Source organism: Desmodus rotundus, chromosome 10, assembly GCF_022682495.2.
Source record: "Desmodus rotundus isolate HL8 chromosome 10, HLdesRot8A.1, whole genome shotgun sequence".
In the NCBI taxonomy this organism is placed as follows: domain Eukaryota; kingdom Metazoa; phylum Chordata; class Mammalia; order Chiroptera; family Phyllostomidae; genus Desmodus; species Desmodus rotundus.
In genome coordinates, this window is record NC_071396.1 from 39,265,239 (window position 1) to 39,292,591 (window position 27,353).

Consider the following 27,353-nt stretch of genomic DNA (forward strand, 5'->3'; position numbering starts at 1 on the left):
AAGACTCCACAGCTGGAAGCAGAGCAGGCCCCACCCTCCGCACAGACAGCCGGTGCCTGAGGCCTGTCGCGGACCTGGAAGGTGTCCCTGCTGCCCTGCATTCTCCATCCCAGTCCCAGGGCGGGAGTGCCGACACCACACCTGGCTCTTGGGCTCCCTCAGGGCTCCGGGCCTGGGGTCCAGGCCTCCATGTCCCTCCTGCAGCAGACCGTCCTGGGGGCCCTGCCTGGGGAGCTGTGCCCCGGGCAGGGGGTGGGGGGTGCCAACACGGCACTGATGCTCGGCTGGATCCTACAAGCCCCAAAGAAGCGCCACTCCTGCAGCTCATCTTAAGACACTTTTATTGCTAGGTCGGGTCTTAAGTTCTAAGGTGGTTCAGACATCCCACCTGAGGAAATGCCGCCATCACCGTCATAGTCACCGGGGTGGTGCAGACCCCACAGGGTGCAGCGCCGGCTCGGCCACCACCCATCACACGTTTCACAGCTGACCCGGGCCCTCCCTGGAGAATGTGGCCCAGGCCTGTCCCGCTCGCTGTGTGGCACAACCTGAGACGCCCCTTGGCCGAGGCAGGGCATGCCCCTTCCCGCCACGTGCCTGCAGGGAACCCTTTGGCCTCACTCTCCCAGGAGCTAGAGCCCGGTGTGCGCTGCCAAGGAACGCTGTTCTCACAAGGGGGCAGGAAGTGCAGTTGGATTTCCCAAAGTGCTCTGATTGGTCGCAGTACAGACACAAAACACCAACCACAGACCTGGCACAGGAGGGTGCGGGCAGTGTCGTGGGCTGGGCCGGGAGGACTCTCCTTGCTCCTTGCTGACGCTGCTGGCCCCAAGGCAGAGTCCAGGGTGGGGGGTGGGGGCTGTGCTCAGGACTGCTGCCAGCTGCAGCCCTCAGTTCCTTGTCCCCAACTGGCCGTGTCACCGTGACCCGGTGCGGCTCTGGGCCTAGTGGAGGGGACGGGGGTGCAGCAAGTCTGTAAGGTCCCCTTTCCCGCACCAGCACCCAAGCTTGAGTTTGACCAGAAGTGGAACGCTGGCCAGCCCCGATCACCACCCGCAGACACGTGGCACCGCCCCCACACCGACAGCTGCGCGGCTGGACTGGCGCCCCGGCCCCCTCCAGGGGCTGGAGGCCAAGAGCGTGCTGGACGTGAGGCGCCTGTGAGGCGGCCACCCGTCCATGCGAGGTCTCCAGGGCAGGTGTGGTCTCTCCAGCGTCTCTTCCCCCCTCAGCAGCCCCGCCCACTGCTGTGTGGCGGCGGTTTCTGCACCTGGGCATGGGGTGAGGCCCTGGGGACACCAGCCTGCGTCAAGGGGACTGAGACCCCGTGCCTGGGGCGGGGCTTCCGGGTGTGTGCTGCCGCCGTCCCGCCCAGCCTCTCTGCTTGGCGAGCCCACAAGCTGAGCACCTGGAGGAAGCACCACGTTTGACAGATTTAAAAGCCTCCACCAAATTAAGATGAGTTACAGCCAGACCCTCTCAAGACAAGCGTCTGACCCTAAAAGAACTCACCTTGGGTGCCATCAGCCATCCTTTCCAGCCGCTCTGCCCTGTGGCCCTCTGTCCCTGCCCGGCTGTGGGTGCCCTGGTCTTGCCCACGCCCTGGCCTTGAGGTCCCCCACGGACCCCTGTAATCTCAGCTCTTGCTGTCAGGGACACAGCTGACACTGCCCTGCCCCTCCTCAGGGCCTGTCACACTCTGTGTGACTGCCCGTCTGTCGCTACCTTGGGGTCACACTCTCCCTACCAAAGTGGGGTGCTAGGACATGAACCAGCTCCTTGGGTCAGCTCGGTTCAACCTTCCATTAAAGCACGTTCCTTTATGCATGAAAAAGAGGTTCAGGAAGTCACCCAGGCACCGCTGCTAATCTGCAGAAAGAGCCTGCAGACGACAGATGGCCCCTGACCCCGAGCCCAGCCCTGGCCAGGCCTGGCATCTGTGGTGGTGTGATGGGCAGCGAGGAGGGACAGCTGGCGACCCCCCAGAGAGCACAGCGGGGTGGGGGCAGGACAGGGAGGGCTCTGCACCTCGAGCCACACCCCCTTAGAAGAAGATGACATCTTCCTTGCTGGTGTCTTCCTTGCTGACAGGTGTGAGGGGCAGTGGCGTGGGTGAGGAGGAGGAGCAGCGCTCGGGGGACGCATCAGCTGGCGCTGGGTTCGGGGCCTGGAAGGAAAGATCTGGAAGACGAGTGTGGGGCGTCAGCAGCCCCCTGCACTGTGGGCCGCCCTGCTGCCTGGGCAGCTGGGCTCACCTGCGTGGGCTGCAGAGCTGTGGCTTCCAAGCCGGACGGGACTCAGTGAGCGGTGGCTCCGAGAGGCGCTCTCGTCCTTGCCCATGCGCTTGCTGAAGAGCAGCTGCTGCTTCAGGTCGAACGAAGCTGGCAGAGGGAAGAGGGCTCAGCCTGGGGTGCGCGGCCTCGCTCCAGGCACACGGCAACCCCCACCCATGGCTCACCCCACCTCCCGCAGCGCCTGTCTGGGGGGTGGGCCCCACTGAAGTCGTAAGCCCAAATGCGGCGACAGACACAAGGAACAGCCCCCAGCCAACCCCAGGAAGCCCCTGGAGTGAGCTAGCCTCCCACCCCGGTTGTGCTGGACACAGGAGGGGCATCGCAGGGAGGGTGCCTGCACATGCCCAGCACCCAAGGGTGCCCGGAGCTTCACAGGGAAACGCCGCTCGTGCAGAGTGCTCTGAGGAAGGGCCCAGCCCTGCTTGATGGATGGACACCGGGCAGGGCCCCTGGCACCCGGTGGCACCGAGTGGGGCCAGTGGGAGGTGGCAGCCTCAGTCAGTGTCATCCTGGAGTAAGCGAGGCACTCTGACACCTGGCCTCTGGTGACCTCTGCACAAGGGCCACCCGGGCCCCTCTTGCTGAGCAGACAGGAGACTCCCTCTCCTGTTTTACTCTGAGGACTGAGGGGGGAGAAGGACCTGGAGTTTGGTACGTCAATTTTGCTCCTTAATGAAGAGCCTTCTGCTGGGCTGTTGGGGCTCAGCCATGTCGCCAGCTGTGCCCTCTGGTATCCTCGCGGCATCTCCGCAGGAGGACGGCCCCAGGGCCCACCGCTGTGTGCCCACAAGCAGCTGTTCTGGTGTCACAAACCTCCCAGAGATCACCCACCTGGGAAAGCAGAGCCTGGCCCCACCCCACCCACCCTGCCTGGAGCCCTGAGCTCACCTGAGCTCTCACTGCGCTGGGAGCCCCGGCTCTTGCCGCCCTTGTCCTTGCCACCCTTGGAGGAGGCGGCCAGCTTGGTGGGGATCTGCTGCTGCACCGCCGCCTGCCGCTGGATCTGGTTGGTGGCGCTGAGCAGCTGGATGGGCACATCACTCTTGGCCAGCCGGCTCTCGGCTGGGGCACTGTCCCTGCGAGCCACCTCAGGGCGCTCAGGCCCTTCCAGCCCTTCCCCGTTGAAGCTGGTGGGGTGGCCCGGGGGCTGGACCTGAGAGCACCACAGAAGACACATCTCAGTATGTGTTCCTCCTGGAAGCCCTCCCTGGGGCCCAGAGGGAGGTGCTCTCCTCAGCACCACCCACTGCACAGGGCTTGGGCTGGGGCAGGGCCTTGCTCCCCAGCCCACCCCCAGCCCCCAGTCTCCCAGCCTCCCAGCTGGGAGGGTCTGATCTGGGAGCAGAGCCCTGTGCTGGGCCCCACGGAGATGCCATTCACTGCCTATCCCACCCCCCACCCGCTCCCAGCTTGCTCACAGCCCCAGCACAGGTACTTGCCGGTTCCACTACCACAGTCCCTCCTCCACCAGCACACTCGCAGCACACACGAATTCGCGGGGCACCCGCGCGCTGCACCCTGCGCTGCTCACCTCTTCGGGCAGCTCAGGCGGCAGCGCCCCGGGCACTGTGTTCTGCTTCTTGAGCCTCCGCAGCAGCTCCAGTCGCTCGCGTTCACGCTCCACGGCACGCTGGGCCTCGCGAAGCCGTTCCAGGTCATGCTGGTAGGCCCGGCGCTGCTGCTCCAGCTCAGCTCGCTCCTGGGTCAGATGCTCCTGGAGCCTCGCGGCCTCGCTCTCACGCTGCTGCAGCCGGGCGGAGGCCAGGTCCAGCTCCCGCTGCTGCTGCTCCCGCCGGCGCTCCCAGCGCTGCTGTTCCATCCGCAGCTGGTCCTGCAGCTTCCGCACGCCTGCCAGCTCCTCCCGCTGCTTCTCGAAGTTGCGCTGCCGCTCCTGCTCCAGCAGCAGGTCCCCGCGTGTGGACTGCAGCCGGAGCTGCTTCTCCCGCTCCTGGAGGGTGGCCCTCTGCACCTCCAGGCAGCTGTCCTGCTGGGCGATGACCGCCTGGGGGAAGGGGGCCCGTGAGGGGCCGCGTCCTCTCCCAGACCCCAACCTCAAACAGGAGAAGGGCAGTGCAGCTGATCACTGCCCACCAAGTCCTGTACCTGGAGGCTGAGGAGCAACTGGGACAACGTCTGGATTCGCTGGACAAGCTGCAGAGAGAGGGTGCGAGGGAAAGTGACGCTGGCTCTCTACCCAAAGCCCTGCTGGTGTTCACGCCAGTCCCCGGGGAGATGCACAAGCCCCGAGCCTACCTCCAACTCCAGGGCAGTGGGCGCACAGGGCCCAGACTCAGTGCCTGGTGCCTCTGCCTGTGGAAACACAATGTCAAAGCATGCAGCTGCTAAGGCAGCGAGCCAAACCCACTCCTTACCGACGAGACACTCGGTGTGAGGTAGGCCCTGCCCAGTTGTTCCAAAAACGAGGTGGGTGGGCAGCTGGCCCCCCCCCCCCCCCCCCCCCCCGGCACTGGGCAAGGGCGGGCCTCTGGAGCAGGAGGGCAGGCGGTATTCGTGGGGGGAGGATGCAGGAAGCTCCTGGTTCCTGCCTAGGGAGTCCCACCTGCATGGGAGGAGCTTGTCCCCTCCCTGGCTGCCTGCCACAGCCAGGGCCTGAAGAAACATGCAGGGTCACCTGGCTGCACGTTCACCTGAGCTGGGATGCCACCATCCACCACAGAACGCATGGTGTGCCACTGTTCACTGGAGGACAGAGGACTAGGTGACCGGAACACAGGCTGCTCACTCTCTCAGTTACAGCCTCTGGGCCGACTCCACACAGAGCTCAGGACTGTCCCGAGGAGGCAACGTACCGCCTGCTGCGCCTCCTCGGAGGCCCCTGGGGTGTTGCCGAACTCTGCGGCCAGACTGCTTGCAGGGCTGTGCCGGTCTCGGGGGCTCCAGTCATCGCCACACACCGTTGTGTTGAAATTGCCACCTGGAAGCCCCAAGCCAGGCACGTGAGGATGCCTGGGCTCTGCTGGGGTTCAGAGACCCCACCCAGCCCAGGCAGGAGACATGGCTAGGCGCTGCCCTGGGTCCTGGGCTGACACGCTGGCATCTGGGGCACAGACGTCAGCAGGGGCAGGTCTGGGTGCTGTCCAAACGTGACCAACGCTGGCAAGGTCCCAGAACTGCGACCGCAGAGTGAGTATGGATGCTGACAGAAAGCAGCAGGAGAGATGGCAAACAGCAGGTGCCGGGCTCTGCCAAGGATGCCGTGCAGAGGAAACACGGGAAGACACCAAACCTGCTGCTGCTGACCTTCCCGAGGCCCCAGCAGCCCCAGCCCTGGGGGAGGGGGCTCCACTCACTCTTGCTAGGACCGCCAGCACTGCCGTCGCCTCCGAAGGTGTCTGCCCTCTGGCGCGGGCCCGTGGAGGCACCCCTGTTGTCTGCCTGGCTGTCGGGGCTGCCCAGCTGCCCACAGATCAAGCTCTGGATGTCCTCGACTGTGGAAGGAGACGGGAGCAAACCCGTCACTGTGGAGCTGCGCTGTGGGTGCCAGGGCAGCAAAGGGCCGGAGGACTCTGCCCCGTTCCCTGCACAGGTGCTCCGACCAGGAGAGGCCAGCCTGTGTCTGAAGGAGAGGCTCCCCCTGGGGCAGCGTGTGGGCCAGCGTCCTGGACCCTGTGCCTGAGGGACTCAGAGAGGCCGCTGCTTGTGTGATGAGTCGTACAGAATGTCGGGGCCACGGGGCCAGGTGGGATGGTGGGAAGAGCACTCTAGGCCGAGGCACAGGACAGGGGGCCAAGGCCAAGGCCACTGGAGACGAGGGAGGAGGGAGAACACTGCTATAGCTGGGGCAGTGACTGAGTGGGCGCCTAGCCCACGTGAGACCCTCTGCCCTGCTCTCTCCACTCCGAAGGTCAGGGGCTGTGTCCATCTTGTTTGCTGTGGAGAGAGGGGTGCAGGCTGTCCTTCCAGAGCGCACGAGTACTGGTGGCTAGGATGGCAGGCGTCCTGGTCAGCAGGGGGCGCAGCTGTCACCCGGAAGCTGCTGGGGGCTCTGTGAAGCAGGTCTGGGCAGGATGTGGAGGGGCAGGCCACCTACCTACCAGCCAGCGCCCTCCCATGTCTGTTGGGACCAGGAGCCCTCGGGTGTGACCCACCAAACGTGACACACTAAGAAGGAAGAGCCACCCCTTGAATGTGGGGAGCTCATCTCCATCGACTCCAAACCCCAGGGCCCAGCACATGCCCTGCACGCGACAGCGGGGGCTGCCAGCGGGGTGAGGAGCGGGCCGAGTCCACACCCAGGGGGTTGGCCCGGACTGTGTCTGACGACCCTCTGGCCTGCCAGGCACCAGTGGGAGTTAACACTGCTGCAGACGCACAGCTGCCCAGCCAGCCAGAAGCTCTAGACAGGGTGGCACGTGACCGCAGTGGGCCCTGTGCCCAGACCAGGGTCCTTCAAGGAAGCTACTCCGGCAAGACGCTGCTTGGGAGGCAGATGGTGCTCGGTGAGGACCCTGGGGCGAAGCTACTCACTCTCAGTCATGGCCGACTTGAGGATCAGCTCCCCCTGCAGGTTCTCCGAGGGGTCCCCTCCTCGGAAGAGGTGGCGCGACGGAGCCCAGTCTTCCAGCTCACTCATCTCGGCCATCTCCAGGTAGATGTGCTGCTTCTCCCGGAGGCTCTGCGCAATCTGCTGGTCTTTCAGGCTCAGTCGCTCTGCAAAGCCATGTGGAGGTGGCGCTCAGCCTCTCTGGGATTGGTCCCCAGGAGTTGGCACTGGGGGGGCCTCAGAGTGGAGCTGGCCTCGGGGGACCACCTTGGCCCGGGCAGGCCACTCCCTTCATCCAGTCTGTTGGAGGCAGTGAGGGCCTGGCCCTGACCAGGTCCCACAATTATAAACATCAACCACAGTGGAGAGTGGGGAGGCCGTGGAGGGGCAGACTGCGAGCCCGGTGAGACTTAAGTTTCCTAATCCTGAAAGTTCGCCTGCAGACATTTAGGTCAAACTCAAGTCTCCTTGTTTTATACTTTTTTGGCTGCTGTGACTACAGCTTAACTAGACATCCACACTGGTGACTGTTCGTGTATCTACATCACGTTCAGAGCAATGACTGACCGCTATCTTTCCCGCATGATTCTACTGCATTTTATAGGCAGCCAATCATGTCATGCAAAACCTAAATTAATTTAAAAAATTCCGCTGCCTCCCTTCCAGTCATATCTTGCTTCTGTCTCTTCCCCTTGTACCCTGGCTGGGGCTTCCAAGGTGAAGATCACTGTGGACGGGGCACGGCCCTGCCTGCCTCCTGGTTTTGACGGGCACGTCCCTGATGGTGCAAAGTTAAGGGGGAATTCAGCCTTTGATCCAAGGTGGCAAAGACAGCCACCTTGATCTTGACCCAGAAGCTGCCCTTGTATCCCTGACTCCCCGCGAACTTGGGGAGCGCGTGAGGAAGAGACGCTCCCGTGCGACTGTAGGCACCTGCAGGGCGCACGGCTGGGGGATGGTACCCTAGTGGGATGCAGTGAGCGGGACGGCAGGTTATGCTCCCAGGGCCCAATGGGGTTTCCTCCGTTCTTTCGAGTATTATTAATACCTTTAAACATGCAGCTCCTCACAAAGAGAAGTAAGATGTATACTGCCTTCTCATACTTATTGCTTAAATGTTACCTAATTTATAAAGATTTTATTATTTTAGAGAGGGGAAGGGGGGGAGACGGAGGGAAACACCGATGTGAGAGAGACATCGTCTGCTTGCCTCTGGCACATGCCCCAACTGGGGACCCAACTCGCAACCCAGGCACATGCCCTGACGGGGATCAAACTGCTGACCTCTCTCTCACTTTGTGGCCTAATGCCCCACCAACTTCACCACATGTGTCAGGGCTACACGCTGCCTCATTTGAAACACTGTGCTGAGTGAGAGGGGAGGGGAAGGACTTGTCCTGGGCGACGGGCGCGCTGCAACCACACAGTGAAACCGGCGGGGAATGAACGAGCACACCTTGCTACACTCGCACGATGAAAAGAAAGTTCTGGCACCTGCCGCAGTGTGGACGGACCTCGAATATACACTAAGTGAGACAAGATGCAAAAGAACGTTTCATAACTCCATTCGTACAAAGTCCCCAGAACGGCCGAATTCATAGATACAGCTGACTACAAGCTGCCCGCGGCTGGGGGCGGAAGGAACAGGGTGTGGCCACTGTCAGGGAGGGGGCTTCTTGCTGGGGAGGCACAATGGCCTAAACTCGACTGTGTTGATGGTCACAAAAGCCATTGCTCGGGACACTTTCAATGGCTGAACTGCATGCTGTGAGAACCGTACCTTAATTAAGTAGCCGAAACATTAGCACCTGGAGGGGAAAGCCGGGACTCTGGCTGCAAAGCCAGGGTTGGTGTGGGTCTGCCTGTCTGTAGGAGGCTGTGGGGTCCTGTGTGATTAGGGGGTCCCTGTGTGGTCTTTTCATACATGACTTGGGACACTCACAGTGAGCTCTTCCCTGAATGAGGACTGAGGGAGGGGGCATTGTGTGTGGCAAAGCAACTGTGCTTGGAAGGGACTCAGGGACCCCGAGTGCCATCGTCCCCCTTTCCTACACACCTCCGAAAGACCACCACCGCACCACACGGCAAACAGCCGCCGCCATGCCCGCAGAGCGGTGGGCCACGAGGCACCCACAGCAAGCCTCCCGGTCACTGGTGTGGGGATTTGTTCCATGGCCAGTCCCAAGGGGATGGACCAGAAATGTCACCTGGGGCCTGTTGCCCAAGGAGTGCTTGACAGGGCAATGCCCCCACCACGCAGGGGACGCAGCGGTCCAGACCGACTCCTTACCTTGGAAGTCCCTTAGCCTCATGGCACGTGCCTCGGCCACCTTCCTCTCCTGTTCGGCCTCACTGAGGGGCCCCTCCTCCTCATCTGGACAGCTGTGGGGTTGGGGGGACATGTGGGTGACAATGCCTCACAGGCTGACTGGCCTCTGAAATGGGCACTGAGAGAGTTATCTACAGAACTGGCTGCTAAGAAGTGTCTTCCTTTGTGACAGATTTAGCTTATTCATGGTGCAGTTGAAAGTGGTGGGCTGTCTGCTGGGTGGACCGGGAACCAGGCATCCTGCAAAGCCCCGGGGCAGGGGTCCGGAGGGGTCCCCTGGCCTGAGGAGGAAGGACAGAATGCTATGGCCTGTTCCAACAGGTCTGGCCTCAGACGGAGGGGGAGGGGCGTGGCGCTGGGGTGGACACAGCCTGCGTGTCAGGCGGGCTGCCCCACCAATCTGGAATTCAGACCTGCCTGGCCCTGTGCCCTCTGGCAGAGGCACCAGGGCCTATCATGCAGCCAGAGGGTAGGGCCGTTGCTGCAAGGAGCTGAAACGGTGCCATCTGTCCCCTCTGAGTAAATGGTGGACCAAGTGCCGAGGTGGGAAGAGGGAGAGGAAAAGCAAAGGAGAGTCCTGTCTGCCTGTGGTTTCCGGTGTTTTCTGGGGCAGACCAAGGTCACAGCCAAGCTGCGGAGCATCTGAGCCAAGGGGGGAACGGCCAGCAGAGGGCGCCCGCTCACCTCTCCACGGCCCTGCGGACCTGGGCCATCCAGGCATCCCTCTCCTCTTTGGAGCTGGTGTGGATCTCGTACATCTCCGGCCCTTGCAGGGAGGCGCTGATCAGAAACATGGCCTTTTCCTCGCTCGCTACTTCCCTCACGATGAGCTTCTGCAGCGAGATGACGGGGCGCTTCGAGTCCTGCGAGGGTGCAACGTGTTGGGGAGGGTCACCTTTCACCCTGCCATAGGGCGCCCCACCTGTGTTCCAAGGAGTCAGAGCGGACACATTCTAGCGTCTGGGGAAACACCACTGCAGTGACATCCTTGTGTCATTCGTTATCTGTGTCCTTCCTAGTTTTTAAATCTTTTAGTTCATTGATTTATAGAGAGAAGGAAGGTGTGGGGAAAGAGAGAGAGGAAGAGAGAGAGAGGGAGAAACCCGCAACCTTGGCCTATCAGGACGACTGTAACCACCTGAGCTACCCAGACAGGACCTTTTAATGTGTCTGTTTACTGCGCCCAGACAAATGTGTTTTACACGTAGTGACACGCACACGGCACAAAACTGGAAAGAAACAAGAGCGTACCACGACAAATCAACCCTCCTGGCCCCGTGCCCAGACACGCAGAGCTGCAGTGTTTCTGGCGCGTGTCCCACAGGACGCGATGCGCTGACAGGCTGGTACAATACGTGTGTTCAAGTGCGTGTTGCGGGCTGCACGGATCTCTGCAAACCCCTGCGGTGAGGCCGGCACCGCCAGCACTCAGCATGTGACTGTGTTTGAAAACAGGGGCCTTTGCAGAGGTGATTATGTTGAGATGAGGTCATTAGGTGGGCCCTTGTGACATCTGACTGGTGTCCCTCTCAAAGGAGGAGACCAGGACAGACACGTGCAGACACAGGGAGCAGGTCATGGCCTTGCGGCACCCTCGAGAGAGGGCGCAGACACACACACGGTGCCGGAGTCCAGGCGGATGATGGCTCGACAAAGGGGCCTGACCCCGTCTGCGGTGCTGGGAAACCCCGTGAGAGGCCGTTTTAAATCCCTGGAAAGGTGCACGATCTCACACTTCAGTCACAGAGGGTGCTGCCCTCGGCGGGCAGACCTGGAGGCAAACCAGTTCTCCCAGCCCCTCAGCTGTGGGGGGAGGGCCTGACACCCTCCCCCTGCATGCGGTCTATGCTGTTAGACACTGAAGGACCAGGGGGTCACCCAGGCCAGCAGGGGAGGAAGCCAAGTCCGCGGTGGACATGGGCTGGGAAGGACGACTGGCATCCCAGCCTGACTCCAAGCTCGCCGGCGGCACGGAGCTCACAGAAGGCTGGGCTCCCGCCACAAGGGCCTACTGGGGCCAGCGTGCTATGGATCAACACGGTCACAGCACAAAGGGTCGTGGCTTCTGGCCTGAGCTTCTGTCCTCAGGGACGAGCCAGTACCTCCCTGGAAAGAATGCGGTGCTTTCCTGGCAAGGGCCCTGGGCCTGCGAGGTTCTGGGTGCTGTGGCGGAGAGAGCCACGGAAATGCAGAGCGGCTGAAACTACAGAGGACATTCGCGTGAGCCCTTGAAGCCTGGTTAGGCCAACTAGATAGGACCCTGTTCTTGGAAACCCCTTCCCCCACCTCTCCGGGAACTTCAGGCCCTAGGGAGGGCCCGGGACCACAGGCGACCGGCAGATGTGCCCCGTTAGCCCCTTGCCCTGGGCTGCTCCACCCTGTCGCTGATGCCGCCCCTGCTGCCCCTCCAGCTGGCACCTCCTGCACAGCCAGCTTCGAAGCAGCATTTTGTTTGAAGAGAGGGACACATACCACAGAAGCAAAGACGTATTTCTGATCCTTTTCTTGTAGCAGCAAGAGCACGTCAGTCAAGAGGACGGCAAGGACATCTAAGGAGAGAGGACAGGAGGAAACGCGGGGCAACATGGCCACGTGGGTCCTGCCGGGCGGCTAGGTGCCCTTTGGTGCCACGGGAAGGAGCCCGGGCCACTCTCGGCACGTCGCCATGGTGCTTCCGCGTGCGCCTACAGGTCTCCTTTCTGCCTCACGCCATCCCTCCACCTCCCTGGATTTCAACGTCTCTCCTGAGGCACTGCCGTCCCGTCGTAACGGCACCCGCTGGGGCTTGTCTCTGAGGCTCTCCCGCTATGATTTCTCAAATGGGAACTCACCTCCCCACCCCTGTTCCACCTGCCCCCAGGTTGCCTGGGACCTGAGCCCCTGGACACTCACATCCTGCCCCCTACCGCTGCACTGCGCTCTCGTCCCCTGCGCCCCTGGGCTCCTTTCCCGAGGGCAGCAGAGGGGGGGCCTTGTCCCTGTAGGCACGTCTCACAGCTGCCTGCACAGCAGAGCTTTTGCCCTTGGGTGCCAATCCCCAGTAAGTTTTCAACAGGAGCACTCACGCCATGGCAGACACCGTCTTCTCAGAGGGCATCTTCAGAACCCCCACCCCGCCCGGATCCCCTCTCTCGGAATTCTCCTGCACTGCGGCCTTCTGGCTTCCTCGAGAGCATGTACACACTTTTTGCGATTCTTCTGTTTACTGTTTTCTTTCTCTCTGCCCTCTGACTGGAGCCCTGTGAGGGCTGGGGGCCTCCTGCCACCTGCGGAGGGGCCTGGCGCACAGGAGGCGCTAAACTGCATGGATTGGACCACGTCGTGTATGGCACAAACAAGCACATTCTGTCGTCGGAAGCTTCAGTCCCTCCCTCTAAGAGCTTCACAGACACTGGTGCCTGAGGACAGGTCCAGATGCTTCCAGAGGCTCGTGAGGTGGACAGGGAATTGGGGTGTGAGTCTGAGCCCTCTTTGGTCTGCAGCTGCACCACGGACTGTGAAAGCCAGGCTCGGAGCACGCCCTGAGCAGTGCCTGGGGTGCATGGGCACATTGAGGGTGGTAGTCTGGGTGGCATTTTCTACCCACACCAGGCCCTTGGGAGGTTGGGTCCCCTGCAGGTGCACCCGCTACGGCTGGTTTGGAAGGAGCCCTGGAGCCTCACGAAGCTTCGGGTTTCTGCTCAGAGGTCCCCATGCCCTCCTGGTGTGCACCGCACCATCCCACAGACTGGAAGAGGGGGCACTGGTGTGACTGCCTCAGCCTCGCCACACCCCTGGCTGCCTGTCTCGACCTGACTGCATGCAACCTCCCTTTACCCCAAAGCGGCCAGGCTGCGGTGGCCCTGTGCTGGCTGGCGCCACCCCCGCCAACCCAAATGGCGCTCACTGATCCAGAGGGCCCCCCTCTCCACGGTGGTGGCAACGGCAGGACTTTACCTTTCAAGCGCCCTGACGCGGTCTTCCAGGACAGGGTGCCCTCCAGGTGCAGCTGCCGCTGCAGCATGTCCTCCTTGCGGAAGGTCAGCCCGTTCTTGAGCTTGCTGGACGACTTCAGGTCCATCTTCCCTGCGATCTCTCTGAGGCGCTGGCCCTTCTCGCACTCGCTGACCTTGGCGTCCACTTGTGAGATGATGTCTCTGATGAGGTTCAGGGCCTGGGCCAGGTCTTCATAGTCCTTGGTGCCAGCTGCCACACACAGCAGAGTTAGTGCTTCTCTTTGCGTTCACAAACACCACAGAGCGGGACACGCTACAGGGTCTGGGAGGTGCCTTCCCTGTGGCCACTGCTTGGAGAACCCTAGGAATCACCTTCCAACTAGAATTTCCCGAGACACAAAGGCTTCTCCAAAACAAAGGCGACAGCCCAGTGTTTCACTTTCACCCAGACAGAGCTTTTGCCAGACGCAGGAGCTAAGGTGCCGTTCCGGCGATCAGACAGCCTATGTGGCTCCGCTGGCCACACCACGTGGACAGACTCCCCGTGCCCTCCAACTCTTTGTAACACTCCCGCCTCCTCCTGCCATCACTCAGAGCTGGGGCTGTGGCTTTGTGGCGGGGGAACCTGTTCTTTGCAAACTCCCTGGAGATGAGGAAGGTGTGGCCTCTGAGAACTCCCAGCTGGGCTGCGTGCCCTCTCCTCCTCTGCCCTCCATGCTACAGGGATGTCCCTCTCGTGGCCCTGGTCATGGACTCTGGGCCTGTCTGGATGGCTCAGGAGTGGTCTTAACAAGGGCACTTTGTCCATCACTTGTCCACTCCCCAGATGCCTGGGCCAGGGACTGGGGGTAATGGCAGGCAGATGAGACTGGGTGCCTGCCTTTCTTTCTTGAAAACCCCAGCACCCAACACAGTGGACTCTGCATGGTGGCAGCTCAGTTCGCGGTCACCGAGCTCAGTGGAACCCAGAGAACCAGGGACAAATCACAGAGGGGTGCTCATCCAAGCCACAGCTAAAGGGGGCAGGGAGACAGAGGCTGCCCCCAGGCACTGATTGACAAGGCGGTGAGGCGGCGGCCATACCCGCGGTGTTCTGGAGGATGCGCTCCACCAGCACGGGGTACTTGGTTAGGCGCTGAGTGACCAGAAGGATGCATTCCTGCATGCCAAGCCGTCTCACGATGGAAAAATTGCCGATTTTCTAGGAGAATAAAAACAAAGCCACAGCACAGCAACACTTCATCTCCTGCCAAACCAGAGACTGTAATTCAGACAGAGACAGGCTAGGGGCTCCCTCCTCTTTCAGCGGACAGGGGACCTCTTTCTTGCCAGACGTTTAAAGCAGGGGTCACCTGCCGCATACATAAAAGCAACAAAGGCGAAGGCAGCCTCGCTTGCTGTCAAGAGGCCCCGAGACTCACTGAGAAGCCAGAACCAGCCAGGGGGCAGCTCTGGGAACCACCCGGAGAGCTGTACGATGCACACTGCACCCATGTGTGTGAAGGTCCCAACCTGGACTGGTGGCCACTGGAACCTTCCAGAACTAGACTGGGCCTGTGCCTTCTGAACCGGGTCCCTGCTGGCTTCTTATGCACAGCTCTGGCTAAGAACCCAAGAAGTGCTCTTCTGAAGCTGTTTCTCGGTGGGGGCCGAGAGCACGCTCCACAGCGTGCCGCCCAGCCGGCCTTTCTGTGCCACCGCCCGTCTGCATTTCGGAAAGGCTGGCACTGAGGGAGAACCAGGAGAGTCACTGAGGGCAGAAGGATGGTGGTGTGAGATTCTGGGCAGTGCTCCGCTCTGTATCCTTCTCCCTCACCGGAACCCTCCTGCCTGCCAGGTGTGTCTGGCCCAGGATGTCGGGGGCCTGCCCCACTGCTCAGCACAGAGGAATCCAGGCCCAGAAGTGCCCCTCCCTCTTGCACGTCTATTCACTATGGTAACGGAGGGGAGCGAAGAGCACGTTACTCTCAACCACAGACCACTGGTGCAGAGCATCACTTCAGAACCACACCCTGGCGCACGGGCGCTGGAGGTGCAGCCCTTTGGGACCAGTGGCAGGTGCACCAGGGCCCCTCGGCCTCGACCAGGTGCACCTTTTAGAACACAGGAGGCGGGGCCTTGTCCGAGCCGGCTGACGTGGGCGGGTGCAAGGGTTTTCGTTCTGAGATTTGAGTCTCCACACACTGTCAGGCAAAAGATGGGTGTGTGTCATTCCCTAGGCTACAGGGGACACGAGGGGACAAGAGAGGGGACAAAGGTTGAGGAAGCCATGCTTGGCATCAGCCCGAGTGCTTGAAGGCCCCACCGGTGGCTGTGGGGGGGCAGCTCCTAGGGAAGGCTGGCCCCGTGGAATGACACGGTGTCATCTGGACACTCTGATGGGGACGGTCAGCGGGTCCCACCCCGGGCATCTCAGGGACCACCTGGGGGGTTGAGGAGCAAAGCTCGAGCTCTGCTTTGCACCTTGGGATTCTCCAGCAGATTCCACTGACACGTTCAGAATGAAATGGAGACTTGAAAATCATCATTTTATAATGGGCTCCTTAATCTCAAGCCCTCCAAACAGTTCTGTGTAAAAACCTATGGCAAAGAGGATGCGTTTTTGATTAAACAAAAAGTTTTTTTACCTTGATCAAGTTTTGAAATTTCTTATTTTGCTGCAGCAGCAACTTATAATGACTGACTGCTTCGCTGTGGCCACTGCAAAACACTCCGTACTTCTCCTTCATCCTCTCTCCGTTTTCACCTGAAAACTGAAGGAAGCCCACGGAGGTGTCACCGAAACGAAACCTGGAAACTGCCAGGGAGCATCTTCTTGCAGTCCGTCCGACTCGGACACAAGCGCTGGGTCCACCGGCCCCTGCCCCGCCCTCTCTGACCCACACTCAGGCCCAGAGACGCTTCACTGCAGGTGTCTCACCACAAGGGCCAGTAAAGGCGAAAGGAGACGACTTTCTGCTAATAGGCCTTACGCCAGAGGTGTCAGACTCATTGTCACCAGGGCCACCTCAGCCTCACGGTCGCCTTCAAAGGGCCGAGTATAACTTTAGGACTGTGTAAGTGTCACTACTCTTAATAGTTAGGCAAGAGTTCCGCACTGCCGCGGGGCAGGAACAAGGTGCCTGGCAGGTAAGACCAGGTGGAGGGCCGGAGTCGGCCCGCAGGCCTCTCGTTTGCCTCTTGTGCCCAACGCCATCATAGGCACCGCAACAACTTCCTGAAATCTGAGGAGGACAAATACATTTAAGCCAAAGAAAGTTAGAAAAATTTAAAAGCAAAAGGGGTGTCCTTCTCATAACTCGAACAAGCTGACTCGGAAACCTTGGCGCACACTGAGGTCCGACGAGGGGTTACGGGCCATCTGCCTACCTCAGCCCAGGCTCAGAGGCTGACTCAGAGGTCCATGCAGGGTCAACGCCCCTCCCGTGAATGGCTCTGGTAGCCACAGACAGCCACAGACAGGCTTCTCATAGCCAAAAGCACAGCCACCAGGACTACAACCAAAGACCAGCCAGCCAACCAAAGACAAGCCCAGACGGCAACCCTGGACGGCGTCTGCACGAATGCGGTACTTGTCAGTGCCGTCAGCTGCACGTGCCACTGGGAGGGCCCAGGACCGCTGTCCTCTGGAGCAGCAGGCTCTCGGCCCGCGGGGAGGAAGCGTTCCTGGGCCCCATCCAGTGTGGGGGTGGTCCCTCCCATGCCAACGGTTTTGAGACAACAGCAGGGTCTGACACTGTCTACCTGGAGACAGCATCAGATTCCACAGGTTAAGAGTTCAGTCTCACAAAAGTGCCCCCGTCCTGAGACACCAGCTGTCAGCTGAGCTCCTGACTGATGAGCTATAAAGCAGAGGTTCCCACTACCCTCTTCTCGGGTTCGAGGAATTTGCTAGAGCAGCTCACAGAACTCTCAGGGACACGCTACTCGCTAGATCACTGGTTTGGAGGAGATGCCTGGGGCCCATGTGGGGAAGGGCCCAGAGCCCCCATGCCCTGCCCTGGTGCCCCTCTCGCCAAACCTCCATGCGCCCACCGCCTGGAGGCTCTCTGCACCCTACCGGGTTTTATGGAGGCTTCACTTTACAGGCTCTGTTGATTTACTCACGGCCGCTATCAACTGATGCACCTCCAGCCCCTCTTCCCACCCAAGATTGGGCGGTGGGACTCAAAGTCCCAACCTTCTAATCACATGGCTGCATCCCCTGGCAACTAGCTCCCATCCTTAGGTTCTTTCTGAAAGTCGCCTCACTCACATGACCAAACACACTTTAAGCTCTCACCACTCAGGAAACTCCAAGGGTCGTGGGAGCCAGGAGCCAGGATGTGCGCACAAAGACCAAATGTGCATTTCCTATAGGTCACAACATTGCCGGGAGCCGTCTTTCTGTTACTGGAAGGAACAGAGCCCACCTGCTGTATCAGGAGGTCGCCGACCTTCTGGATGACGTAATTCCGGTCGCTGCCCTCCTCCAGGGACTCCAGGCGGCGTTCCTTCAGCCGGGAGAGGAAGTGGCCGTGCATCTCAAGCAGGTCGTCCGCACCGGGGAAGAGGCGGCCGGTGGCCTCGCTGCTGAACTGCAGCTCCTCCTGCAGGGCCCTGGAGTAGACCTTCAGCATGATCTTGAGTGTCCGCACGTGGTGCACCTCCGTCTGGATCAGCTCTGTGGGGACAGGGCGACGCACTCACCCACGGCAGGGGGCACGCCCTGGCTCTGCTCCTCCTGCGTCCCACGGGGGCTCTCGTGGGTACTGCCCGCTCGCCACGCGCCAGGCTGGCCTGTGGGGTAGCTGCCCGGGGCCAGGCCTCCCCACACCAGTGCTGCAGGGGTCCCAGCGTCAGGGAGCGGGCGGGGTGGAGGACACCAGGAGAAGGAAGACCCTGGACCTCAGGTGCGCTGGGACCTCAGATTCACGACTCAAGCTGACATTTCGAGGCTGTTTTTAAGCTGGAAGACTGTTTGGAGGAACACCGCCCCGTGGGGTATGAAACCCGCACATCTCAGACTGCGTGTGACTCCGCGGCTGACTCTTACTGCAACTGACGGAAAAGCAGGCCCAGGTGCCGTTTCAGTTCATGTGAAAGGCAAAGAAGGATCAGGTTTTATGTTGGAGTTTTTCTGTCGTTCAAGTAAAGGCCTTAAAGCTGTTAGAGGCAAAGCCAAGTGCAACAGCTCCGGCCCCGGCCCCCAGAGGAAGCAGTCCATGGCTGCCCAGCAGAGGAGACAACGCAGCAACGGGCTGCCCAAGTGGACGCCCCAGCCTTGTCCCCCTGCCCCTCCCTTCAGGGTCTCTGGCCTGGCTCTAGAACCCCGAGGCATGAACACCCCACCCTCCTCCCGCCCAGGCTGGGGGCTGAGCTGTGGAAGGGAGCGGGGGCCAGCGCCATCACCGAGGGGAGAATGGGGACCCAGAGCTGGACCTGCTGTGTGGGGTAAGAAGTGAGAACACTTCCAGAGATGCCAGAGTTGCCTCCCAGAATGCCAACGAGGGATGGGAAAATCCTCCTCAGGTGACATAACACTGTCACTCTGGGGGACGGTCCCATAAGAACAAGGAACGGCTTTGAGGGAAGAGAGGCCTCAGGCTCCAGTGCGGGTGCCTTGGGCCTTTGTCACCCTGCTGAGCGGGTCTTGGAGGGATGCACGTGGGGCGCCCTGCACAGCCTCTGGTTGGTTCTCTGACGGCCAGTGGGAGGGGCGCTTACCACAACGCTGGTGCTGGTCACAGGGGGCGAAAGGGACAGGCCTCCCACCCCCCAATCACAGCCACACTCAGGCCTGTCTTCTCTCTCAGGGGCACCAACAAGGTAAGGATGAGTCAGGCCTGGGCGCTTGGCCATCCTTCTCCTCGGGGACGTCCCTGGCCACCTCTTCCCTGACCCACAGGGCAGGGCTGTCTGGGGGAGAGCAGGGAGTGGGTGACAGTCTCAGGATGTGGCAGCAGTGCTGCCCAGACTCTCAGGTGGAAATATTTGAAGAAAAAATTAAAAGAGAAAATTAAAAGAAGAAAGAAAGAAAAGAAGAAAGCAGAACACTTGTGCGGGCTGTCGGCCTTCTCACCGTAAATCACATCTTGTCTCTTCACCACCTCCTTCTTTCGTTCCTTTGCATACGAGGGCTCCACAGAGAGGCTCCAGGACTCGGCCTCGAACTCGCGGCTGTCCGATTCAATCTCACTCCTCAGGGCCGTGCAGGAGTCTGCGGGAAGAGCAAGAAGCCACTGCTCGGGGCCCTCAGCCTGGCTGGCCCAGGGCGCCCCAGCCTTCGTCCCATGGACAAACTGACACGGTACCAGCCTTTCCCAGGTTGGCTGGAGACGACGGATCACCCCCCAGTGAAGGAATCGGGATGGCTGTACCTTCTATGAGAGTGGACTCAGTACTCGAGGGCGTAAGTGAAAGGGAGTCGTCGGCTGCCTGCTTAAGTTTCAAAAATACAGAGTCGGCTTCATCCATCTCTCCTGTGACTGGTCTAAGTAAAAATCATACAAACAATTATTTCAGAATATCAGATTAAACATGCACACCCCAGTCTATTAAGGCAAATTAGACTGTTAATCCATCTGCTTAAGTACTGTTTGAGAACTGTGTGGACTTCAATGTCAGCCTTAACTTTGTCACGAAATCACTTTTGAGAACTAGAAGACTCTGCCCGCATAGCACCAGGGCCTCTGCCATCAACACGCAGTCTCACGTTCAAGTGCAGTCCCGGTGTGGGTCAGTTGTGCTCGGCCCCCACTGGCCGCTGGCGCCCCCACCGCTCTTTCTGATGAGAGTTGGGTGGAGGGTGGGGAGACCCCTTTCAGAGGATGAAGACCGTCACTCCGACCCCAGAAGCCCTCACAAGGATCACCGCGGCGGCATTTTTCAGCATTAGGCTTTTGCCTGGAACGCTGCTGAACCCAGTCTCCAGGGAGCTGCCCTGGAGCCTTTGAAGAACCGGGTGAGGGCAGAAACTAACGGGATGCAATCTCCGCAGGACCTCAGGGGGACTTTCAGCCTCATCTTGGGTACAGAAAGGGACCCTGGCCAAGGGTCCTTCAAGAACGTAAAGCAAAGTGGCTGCAAATTGCCAAGTCTACCCAGAACACAGTTTTTATTTTTATTTTTTAAAAAGATTTTATTTATTTCTAGACAGAGGGGACGGGAGGGAGGAATATAGGGAGAGAAACATCAATGTGTGGTTGCCTCTCATGTGCCCCCTACTGGGGACCTAGCCCACAACCCAGGCATGTGCCATGACTGGGAATCAAACTGGTGACCCTTTGGTTCACAGGCCGGCAGTCAATCCACTGAGCTACGCCAGCCAGGGCGAACACATTGCTTCTAAAAAAGGTAAAAGAGTGAGTCTGCATTAAGTGTCAATGCTGCACTGCTTGGTGGGGGCCCAGGAGCAGATTCCCACGGCTGAGGGTCTGCTCCTGGCGAGATTGTCCGCTGCATCCCCGGGCTGTGCTGCACCCCGAGCTCCCTCCCTCCCTCTGTGCCCCACAGCAAAGAGGGCCCAGCTCACCCGAGTCTCGTTCCCGTTCCCACTAGGCTGGGTGGTGACTGTGGGTCCCCCTTGGGTGAGACCGTCATGCCGACATTCCTGGACAGGGCTGGGCTGCCATCGGACAAGAGGGTGGCTCTTGGGTGCTCCTTCAGGGACGCTGTGATGGAGGCAAAGACAGAGTTGGCATTGAGAAAGTGGACAGGGTTTTGGAGGTGGCTGGTCCTGAAGCCCCACTCTGCCTGCGGCTGCAGCGTGGACAAGATCTTGGAGGTCAGCAGCTTGTGGTCTAGAAGCACATTCTTGCTCCATTTCCTGGGAAGGGAGCAGTAGGACGGCTCAGGATGGCGCCACGCGCTGGCCCGTCACCGCCCTCGGGATGCGCTTGCCCCGTGTTCACGGCTGGGCTCCCAGATGCACGCTGTGCGCTATTTTATGCCTCCACGGGACACAGGATCCTTCTAGAAACGTGGAACTGTGCCTGCTCTTACTGTATTGGCTGAAGCACCAGCTCTGGAGGGCAGGAAATTGGTCCCTACTGTGACGGTTTAGGGTGCAAATTGCAATATATTTTTTTCTTGGTAAAATAACAGCAACAAAGCATCTTGACACCCCTTCCGTCTAAGCAGGGAATTGAATACAGAGAGCAGTTTTGTCTACTGGAAAGAAGCAAAGATGGAATATGGAGCTCTGTGCTCGGTGAGGCTTGTGCTGACATCTCTCTCTCTCTGTCACACACACACACACACGCACGCATGCGCTCGCGAGGCTCAGAGACCACAGGGTGTGGTGTGAGTGGCACGCACCACGGTTTGTAAGAACTCTAACAGAATCTGACCACCAAAGGGGACGGCAGACTGTGATCCCATTTCATGTGATGACTGTAAACCACCCTAACATGCCAAGGGGGATCCAGAGGGCTGGGCGCTCTGGTCTGCTGGTTAATTCTTAATTCAAGGGCTGAGCTATTGGAAGCATACTCTGTAATCCCCTCTGCCATGGAGAGGAAGGTGCAACCCTCAGAAACCCCAGCTCCACGAGGCCAGCTCCCCCTCCGTTTCACAGGCCCGCTGCACGAGGCTGCACGTCTCGCCTAGTCTTGGGGGGGAGGGGGGCGAGCCACGTGCTGAAGTGCTGCTCCAAAGCAGCCGCAGCATTGAAAAGAGATGTGTCTGGTGGCCTACGCAACCCGCTCCTGGGTCCCCAATGCACTGAAGAAAGCAGCTGGAACTCTGGTCTCAGCAGCAGGGAGACTGTCATCCTTGGGGTGGGTGCAGGGCTGGCCTCAGAGGAAGCTGTCTTTCTTTCAGGAGCTTTATTGAGGAGAGGAGCTCAGCACGCTGAGTGATTTTTAGTTTGGTGGAAATCAGGGAGGTTGCAAGTAAGAAGTGGACAGCAAGTGTGGGGAGAGTTGTTGTCTGGAGTGAGATACACACCCCATTCTCCACAACAAGCACTGACGGCAGTCCGCTCCTGCGATTGTTTAGAAGCCAGGGTGGCTCTCGGCAAATCGGATTAAGCTCGTGGGGCAGACCCCAGGGCCCTATCCACACTGCTTTGCTTGGACAGAGGACTCCACAGCTCAGAGTATGGGTGCAGAGGGCTGCTTTCTGGCACAGGCATGCTCGCCATGTGACCTGCAGTCCATCTGTCCGTCCCAAGTCATGAGCTCCTCCCTCTCCCCAGTACGTATGCATGACCCACAAGCCTTCGTAGGAATTATAAAGACCACAAGGAAATTCCATGAATGTGACTTAGTAGTTACAAATCTGTTGAAAGTCATTTTTCAAAAAAGCTTAATGTGACCTATCAAGTGATCGTCTTGATTGGTTTTAAATTGTCCTTTATAACCTCACAACACATTCACTGGCTTCTAGAAAAACTGAATTTGAAGCAAGAATTTTACATTCTAAACAGCAGGTTCCTCCTGCTGCTGGATGGGAAAGCAGCTGGAAACGCCGTTCCACGGCGGCTGGGCCCTGGCACAGAGGTCCCCGCGGTTTTCTGCGGAAGGCCCCACAAGCAGGATAGACAAGAGGCATCTTCAGGTGGGGACAGCCACCCGCAGCCGCACAGCAGTTCCAAAGGCCTGGCCTCAAAATAACGGCTCCTTTTCTCATGTTAGTGAGGTCCTGTGCCCCCTCCGTGCCCCCATTCTTTGTCTCAGCGAAGACTTTCCTCTCCGGCTGAGTGTCGCCTGTCTCTGGAGAGTCCCAGCAAGCGTGTGTTCTGGGCACATGCTCGAGAGACAATGAAGAAACCTGATACAAGACGGAGCTTTCAGTCCACAGCTCCTGGCTCCTCGGACACCCAGGACGGACGAAATCAACGCCCAGGTGACTCACTGACTCCCGGCCCTGCTTCACTCCCACGCCGCACGAGCAAGATGGCGTAAAAAAGAGTAAAACTGTAGGAGAAGAACCCTCCAACCCCACGTTTTAGGTCATAAACTAAAACAAAGAAACAACAGAAAAGCTATCTTGGGGCTTAGAAGACAATGGGCGCCAGGAGGAACACTCTTTCCAAGCTGTTTTTACACCTTCCCCCAAGGTACGCGAGCCTCCTATTCCCAAATTATGTCGAAGCCAGCAAACGACATCAGAAACATTGCGGTATCTTTGTGACTGTGTGTAGAAAATTTAAAGATCACAAAACAGGTATAGAAGTAGGAATCATTCATAATGCCAGCACCCACAGTTAATAGCTGCTGGTACGAATAGTTTCACAAGTTGAGAAATAATGTTTAATACTGATGATTCTGAGGCTTGTGTGGAAAAATCCCTCGCAAATAGCACAAAGACAATATTAATGGTAAATATTCATTTTTTGCACAGATACCACACAGGACGTGCGGGTGACGCCATTCACGAGCCATACCCAGTGGACCGTGAACTACACGTGGGTGAGGCTCCGACCCTGGCAGTCAAAATGCGGCACGTGGCTCGTGCTTCCCCCAAACCGAACTCCTCCGAGGCCACCGCTGCGGGCAAGCCTCACTAACGGCGTCAACAGCCGGGCAGTGCCGCACACGGCAGTGTCGCCATGCAGCGCGCCTCATCAGAAACCGGGAGCAAGAGAAAGCGGACGCACCCCACCGCACTGCACCGATTGGCACTGCGAGTCTCTGCCGTCTCGTGGGACACGAAGCGGGCAGATGGTCTGCGAATTGCTAACACCACACCTCGGCAATGAAGATAAGGTGAGAAAGACGTCCACACGCTTTTACCCGCGCGAGAGCCAGGCACTGGTGATGAAGCAGCAGCAGCACGACCGCGTCACGGTGGTCCAGAGTACTTGACACAGCTGCTCCGCCACGGCAAGCACGGCTCAGAAAGATTTTCCAGCGCGTGTACCGAAGGATCTGCGGGTAAGCGGACCGCGCGGTTCAAACCCGCATTGCTCCAGCGCCCGCACTACACCCCACCAGGCCGTGTTCTGTAGCGCCGCTCTGTGGGGGCTTGTGGAAGTTCAAACACGCAGAAAACGACGCCCGTGCGGGCCCTCCTGGCAGCTTTTTGTTTAACTGTTAAGTTTGCAGGGGAATGTTTTACTGCCCACAGTGCTGTCTGCTGTAATGAAAAGGTGAGTTCTGCTCCTCCCGGGCAGACTATTCTACAAGTATAAATTGGTTTAAGCTGGTTTAAAGATTTATTCAAATTTTCTACATCCTTAATGTTCTGTGTCCACAGGAAAGCCAGACAGAACCCCAAAACTTGCCTGCAGTTGGGTTACTGGCCTTGCGGCCTCCAGCGTGTCAGAGGAAAAATAAAGGAGGGACAATGGTGGACTCATCTCTCACCCCAGAGCAGGACTCATCTCCCTCCGGCTCCTCCAGCCCCAGAATTCTCTGAATCACCTCTCTTTGAAATCCTGCAGGCTCTTCAGGACCTTTCAATACTGTGAGGTGACTTATGATTAAAAAAAAAAAAAGTTTTGCTATCACACTAAAAAAAACACCTCGAGGTCCGGTGAGAAACCACAAATCTCCGTGAAAAAGCTCTTCCTTCTGGAACATCTAGCTGTCCAAACACTTGGGCTGCTAACTGAAAATAGTAACCTAGGACCTCTGCCCTGGTAGTGTCCCCTCCGACAGGCACGGCGCACACAAAACGTCACCGTAAGGGGACTGAGAGCGGAGTGGGGCGTCAGGCGGGGAGCTAGGGTTAGTACCACCCCTAGATGCTGGTAAGCATCTGGTGTACTGCCAGGGGGTAAATTCTTCCTCCCCCCTTTGTCACTGTTGCGCAGTTACAGTTGTCCCCATTCCCCCCTTACTCCCCCACCCACCCCCACCTCCCCCACTCAGTCCTCCCCCCACCCCCACCATTGTCTTTGTCCATGGCTCCTATACACATGTTCCTTGAATTCTTATTCTTAAACCTTAACCTCAAAGGTTTTTTTTTGGGGGGGCGGGGGGCCGTCAGCCTAATTACTTTATGGATAAGTAAGGAATGTCTCTAAATTAATGTCTAACGCTAAGATTGCATTTCTGTAAGGTATTGTTTCTTTTTAATCCTTCCCAAGGATACATTTATTTGAGAGAGAGCGAGAGCGAGCGAGAGACACAGCAATGTGAGAAACATCGATCGGCTGCCTGCCTGCGCTCCGACCAGGGATGGAACCTTTGACCCAGGTATGTGCTGAGTGGGGATCAAACCCGCCACCTTCCGGTGTGCGTGACAGCACTCTAACCCTCTGAGCCACCCGGCCAGGGCTCTAAGTTATTCTAGTTTAATGAAGATAAGAACTAAGGGAAACTGCTGTAGGTGAGTCATCCAAAGGGGGAAAAAAGAGAACAGGTGGAAGGAACAGAAACCCAGCCAGCTGCATGCTACAGGCCCAAAGTTCAGCGGAGGCCCCAGCTGCTCCCCTGCAAAGACCCCCGGCTGGTGCAAAGTGGCCCTCATGGCACAGCAGTCAGGGCCCACTGGGACAGGCCGCCCATGTCACCATCACCGAGATCCTCCCCCCGCCCCGATTAACAGTGCAAGAGTGAACTTCAGATGTAAAAGAGGAAAAACTAATGCAAAGTGAAGATGAAAAGTACTCTCACCACTACCCACATTGCCCCTGCACCCTGTCTTGATTTGCTCGGGGGTGTGTGCTGGCCAGGTTCCACGTCTCTGTAAGTACCGCTCCAGTCATGTGACTTCCAGTCACATCCACGAGTCTCAGAGACAGAATTATGGGGGCAAAGGCTACAAATGCTTTATGGTTTTAGGTATGCATCACCGAACTGTCTTTCCAAAGTGCTGCACAATCCAGAACCACACCTTGCAGGAAAGTATGCACGAAGAAAAATCCTGGAAGGCGATACAATAAGAATACAAAATGTGAAGACTCCAGGGACACAGCGAGCTGTCAGCTGTTCGCCCCTCACCCCCGCCCCGGTACTCAAGCTCATAAGAACAGACTAAAAAAAATAATAATAATAATTAAAAAAAAAAAAAAAGAACAGACTGACATTTTCTCGAATGCAGACACGCCCGTGGGCCTGGGTTAACGCTGGCACAGGCGAGGAAACCCTGGGGCACTGCAGGTGGAGGAATGCGCTCGGCCCCTCCCAGCTGCCCCTTGCATTGGCCAGGCAGTCACGGCTTATGGAAGAGCTTTGCTTCCCACAAAATAATAATAATGAAAAGCTTGCAAATCTGTTTAGAACACTTGAAACACATCTCTTTGCGGGAACAATGGTGTCTGAATGGACACCTGGCCCGGAGAAGCCCAGGCGACCGAGGAAGTGGACGCTGCCAGACAACGACGGCGTTTCCAGCAGTGGGGGCAGGGAGCGGCCCGAGGGGGAAGGCAAATCGTTCTGCAGAAGTGGGGGTCATGGCACAGCCTTATCCGCACTGGGCTTGACGGGGGAGGTCCTTAGGGGAAGGAAAGGAAGGCCATTCCAGGGGCGGGCAACGGGCAGAAGCCGAGGTGACACCAGGTACTAGACGAAAACAGGCACGGCACAGGGTGGGGTGGCAGCAAGCACAGGGGTGGGGTGGCAGAGAGAAGACCGAAAGGCAGGCTGGGCTTTCAGTGTGCCACCCCACGGCACCTTCCCCTCCTGACCGGGGAGCTGGAGGCTCGATTTCAGGTGAAGGAGATGCACAACTGGATGTGTGTTTCGTGGCGATTGGGAGTGGTGCAGGTGAAGGGTCAGATGAGCACGCAGAGATGGCAGAGGCTGGGAACCAGCTCATCAGTCTTAGTGCCAGGCGACTAAGTCCTTAATGCAGGCGGAGGGTGAGCAGACAGAATGGGGTCCACAGGCAGGATCGGCGGGGCTCGGCGCTCTGTTGAAGATGGGGTGGATGCCCAAACTGGTGTGGCTCAGTGGGCCGGGTGTTGTCTTGCAAAGCGAAAGTTTCACTGGTTCAATTCCCAGTCGGGGCACATGCCTAGATTGTAGGTTTGGTCCCTGGTTGGAGCACGTAGGCAAGGGAGGCAACTGATCGACGTTTCCCTCCCTCTCGGTCTCCCTCCCTTCCCCTCTCTCTAAAATCAGTAAGTAAATAAATTCTAAAGGGATGGGGTGGATGGAGGAGACCAGGGTGCCTGGGACCTGTGGTTTGGGCCGCTGGGCCCTGCTTTTATGGAGGTAGGGCAGAGGCAGGAAGGGCACCGGAATGCTCACTGTGAACAGGCCCCTAGAACTCTGGTTACAGAGACGGGGGCACCAGCTGGGAGCCTGGGGGCGATCTGCGTGTAGAGGCCGTGGACACACAGGGGGAGTGAGGCGAGCAGACGGGTGCCCCTTGCCCCCGCACTTCGCAGACCCCGTGTTTCCATCAATAGCGGGGTG

At 58.8% G+C, this 27,353-nt stretch overlaps 1 protein-coding gene across 4 annotated transcripts in view; it reads right to left on the minus strand.

Annotated features, from left to right (window-relative positions):
- Nucleotides 1–324: 324 nt before the first annotated feature.
- Nucleotides 325–27,353, minus strand: part of ARHGEF18 (Rho/Rac guanine nucleotide exchange factor 18) — a 76,175-nt gene continuing 49,146 nt past the window's right edge. For 3 of the 4 annotated variants that reach the window (XM_045188265.2, XM_045188263.3, XM_053912376.1), the window contains 19 exons: nt 20,576–20,714; nt 19,422–19,534; nt 19,124–19,261; nt 17,475–17,725; nt 15,690–15,815; nt 14,146–14,263; nt 13,064–13,312; nt 11,600–11,676; nt 9,812–9,990; nt 9,089–9,180; nt 6,783–6,965; nt 5,606–5,743; nt 5,105–5,229; nt 4,548–4,604; nt 4,398–4,445; nt 3,826–4,296; nt 3,183–3,447; nt 2,256–2,381; nt 325–2,181 (listed from right to left, as the gene is read on the minus strand). In XM_045188265.2, coding sequence (XP_045044200.2) covers nt 2,045–2,181; nt 2,256–2,381; nt 3,183–3,447; nt 3,826–4,296; nt 4,398–4,445; nt 4,548–4,604; nt 5,105–5,229; nt 5,606–5,743; nt 6,783–6,965; nt 9,089–9,180; nt 9,812–9,990; nt 11,600–11,676; nt 13,064–13,312; nt 14,146–14,263; nt 15,690–15,815; nt 17,475–17,725; nt 19,124–19,261; nt 19,422–19,534; nt 20,576–20,714 — 3,032 coding nt within the window. In that variant the 3' untranslated portion in view covers nt 325–2,044. The remainder of the gene's footprint in view (nt 2,182–2,255; nt 2,382–3,182; nt 3,448–3,825; nt 4,297–4,397; nt 4,446–4,547; nt 4,605–5,104; nt 5,230–5,605; nt 5,744–6,782; nt 6,966–9,088; nt 9,181–9,811; nt 9,991–11,599; nt 11,677–13,063; nt 13,313–14,145; nt 14,264–15,689; nt 15,816–17,474; nt 17,726–19,123; nt 19,262–19,421; nt 19,535–20,575; nt 20,715–27,353) is intronic. The other variant, XM_045188264.2, reaches the window with a different exon arrangement.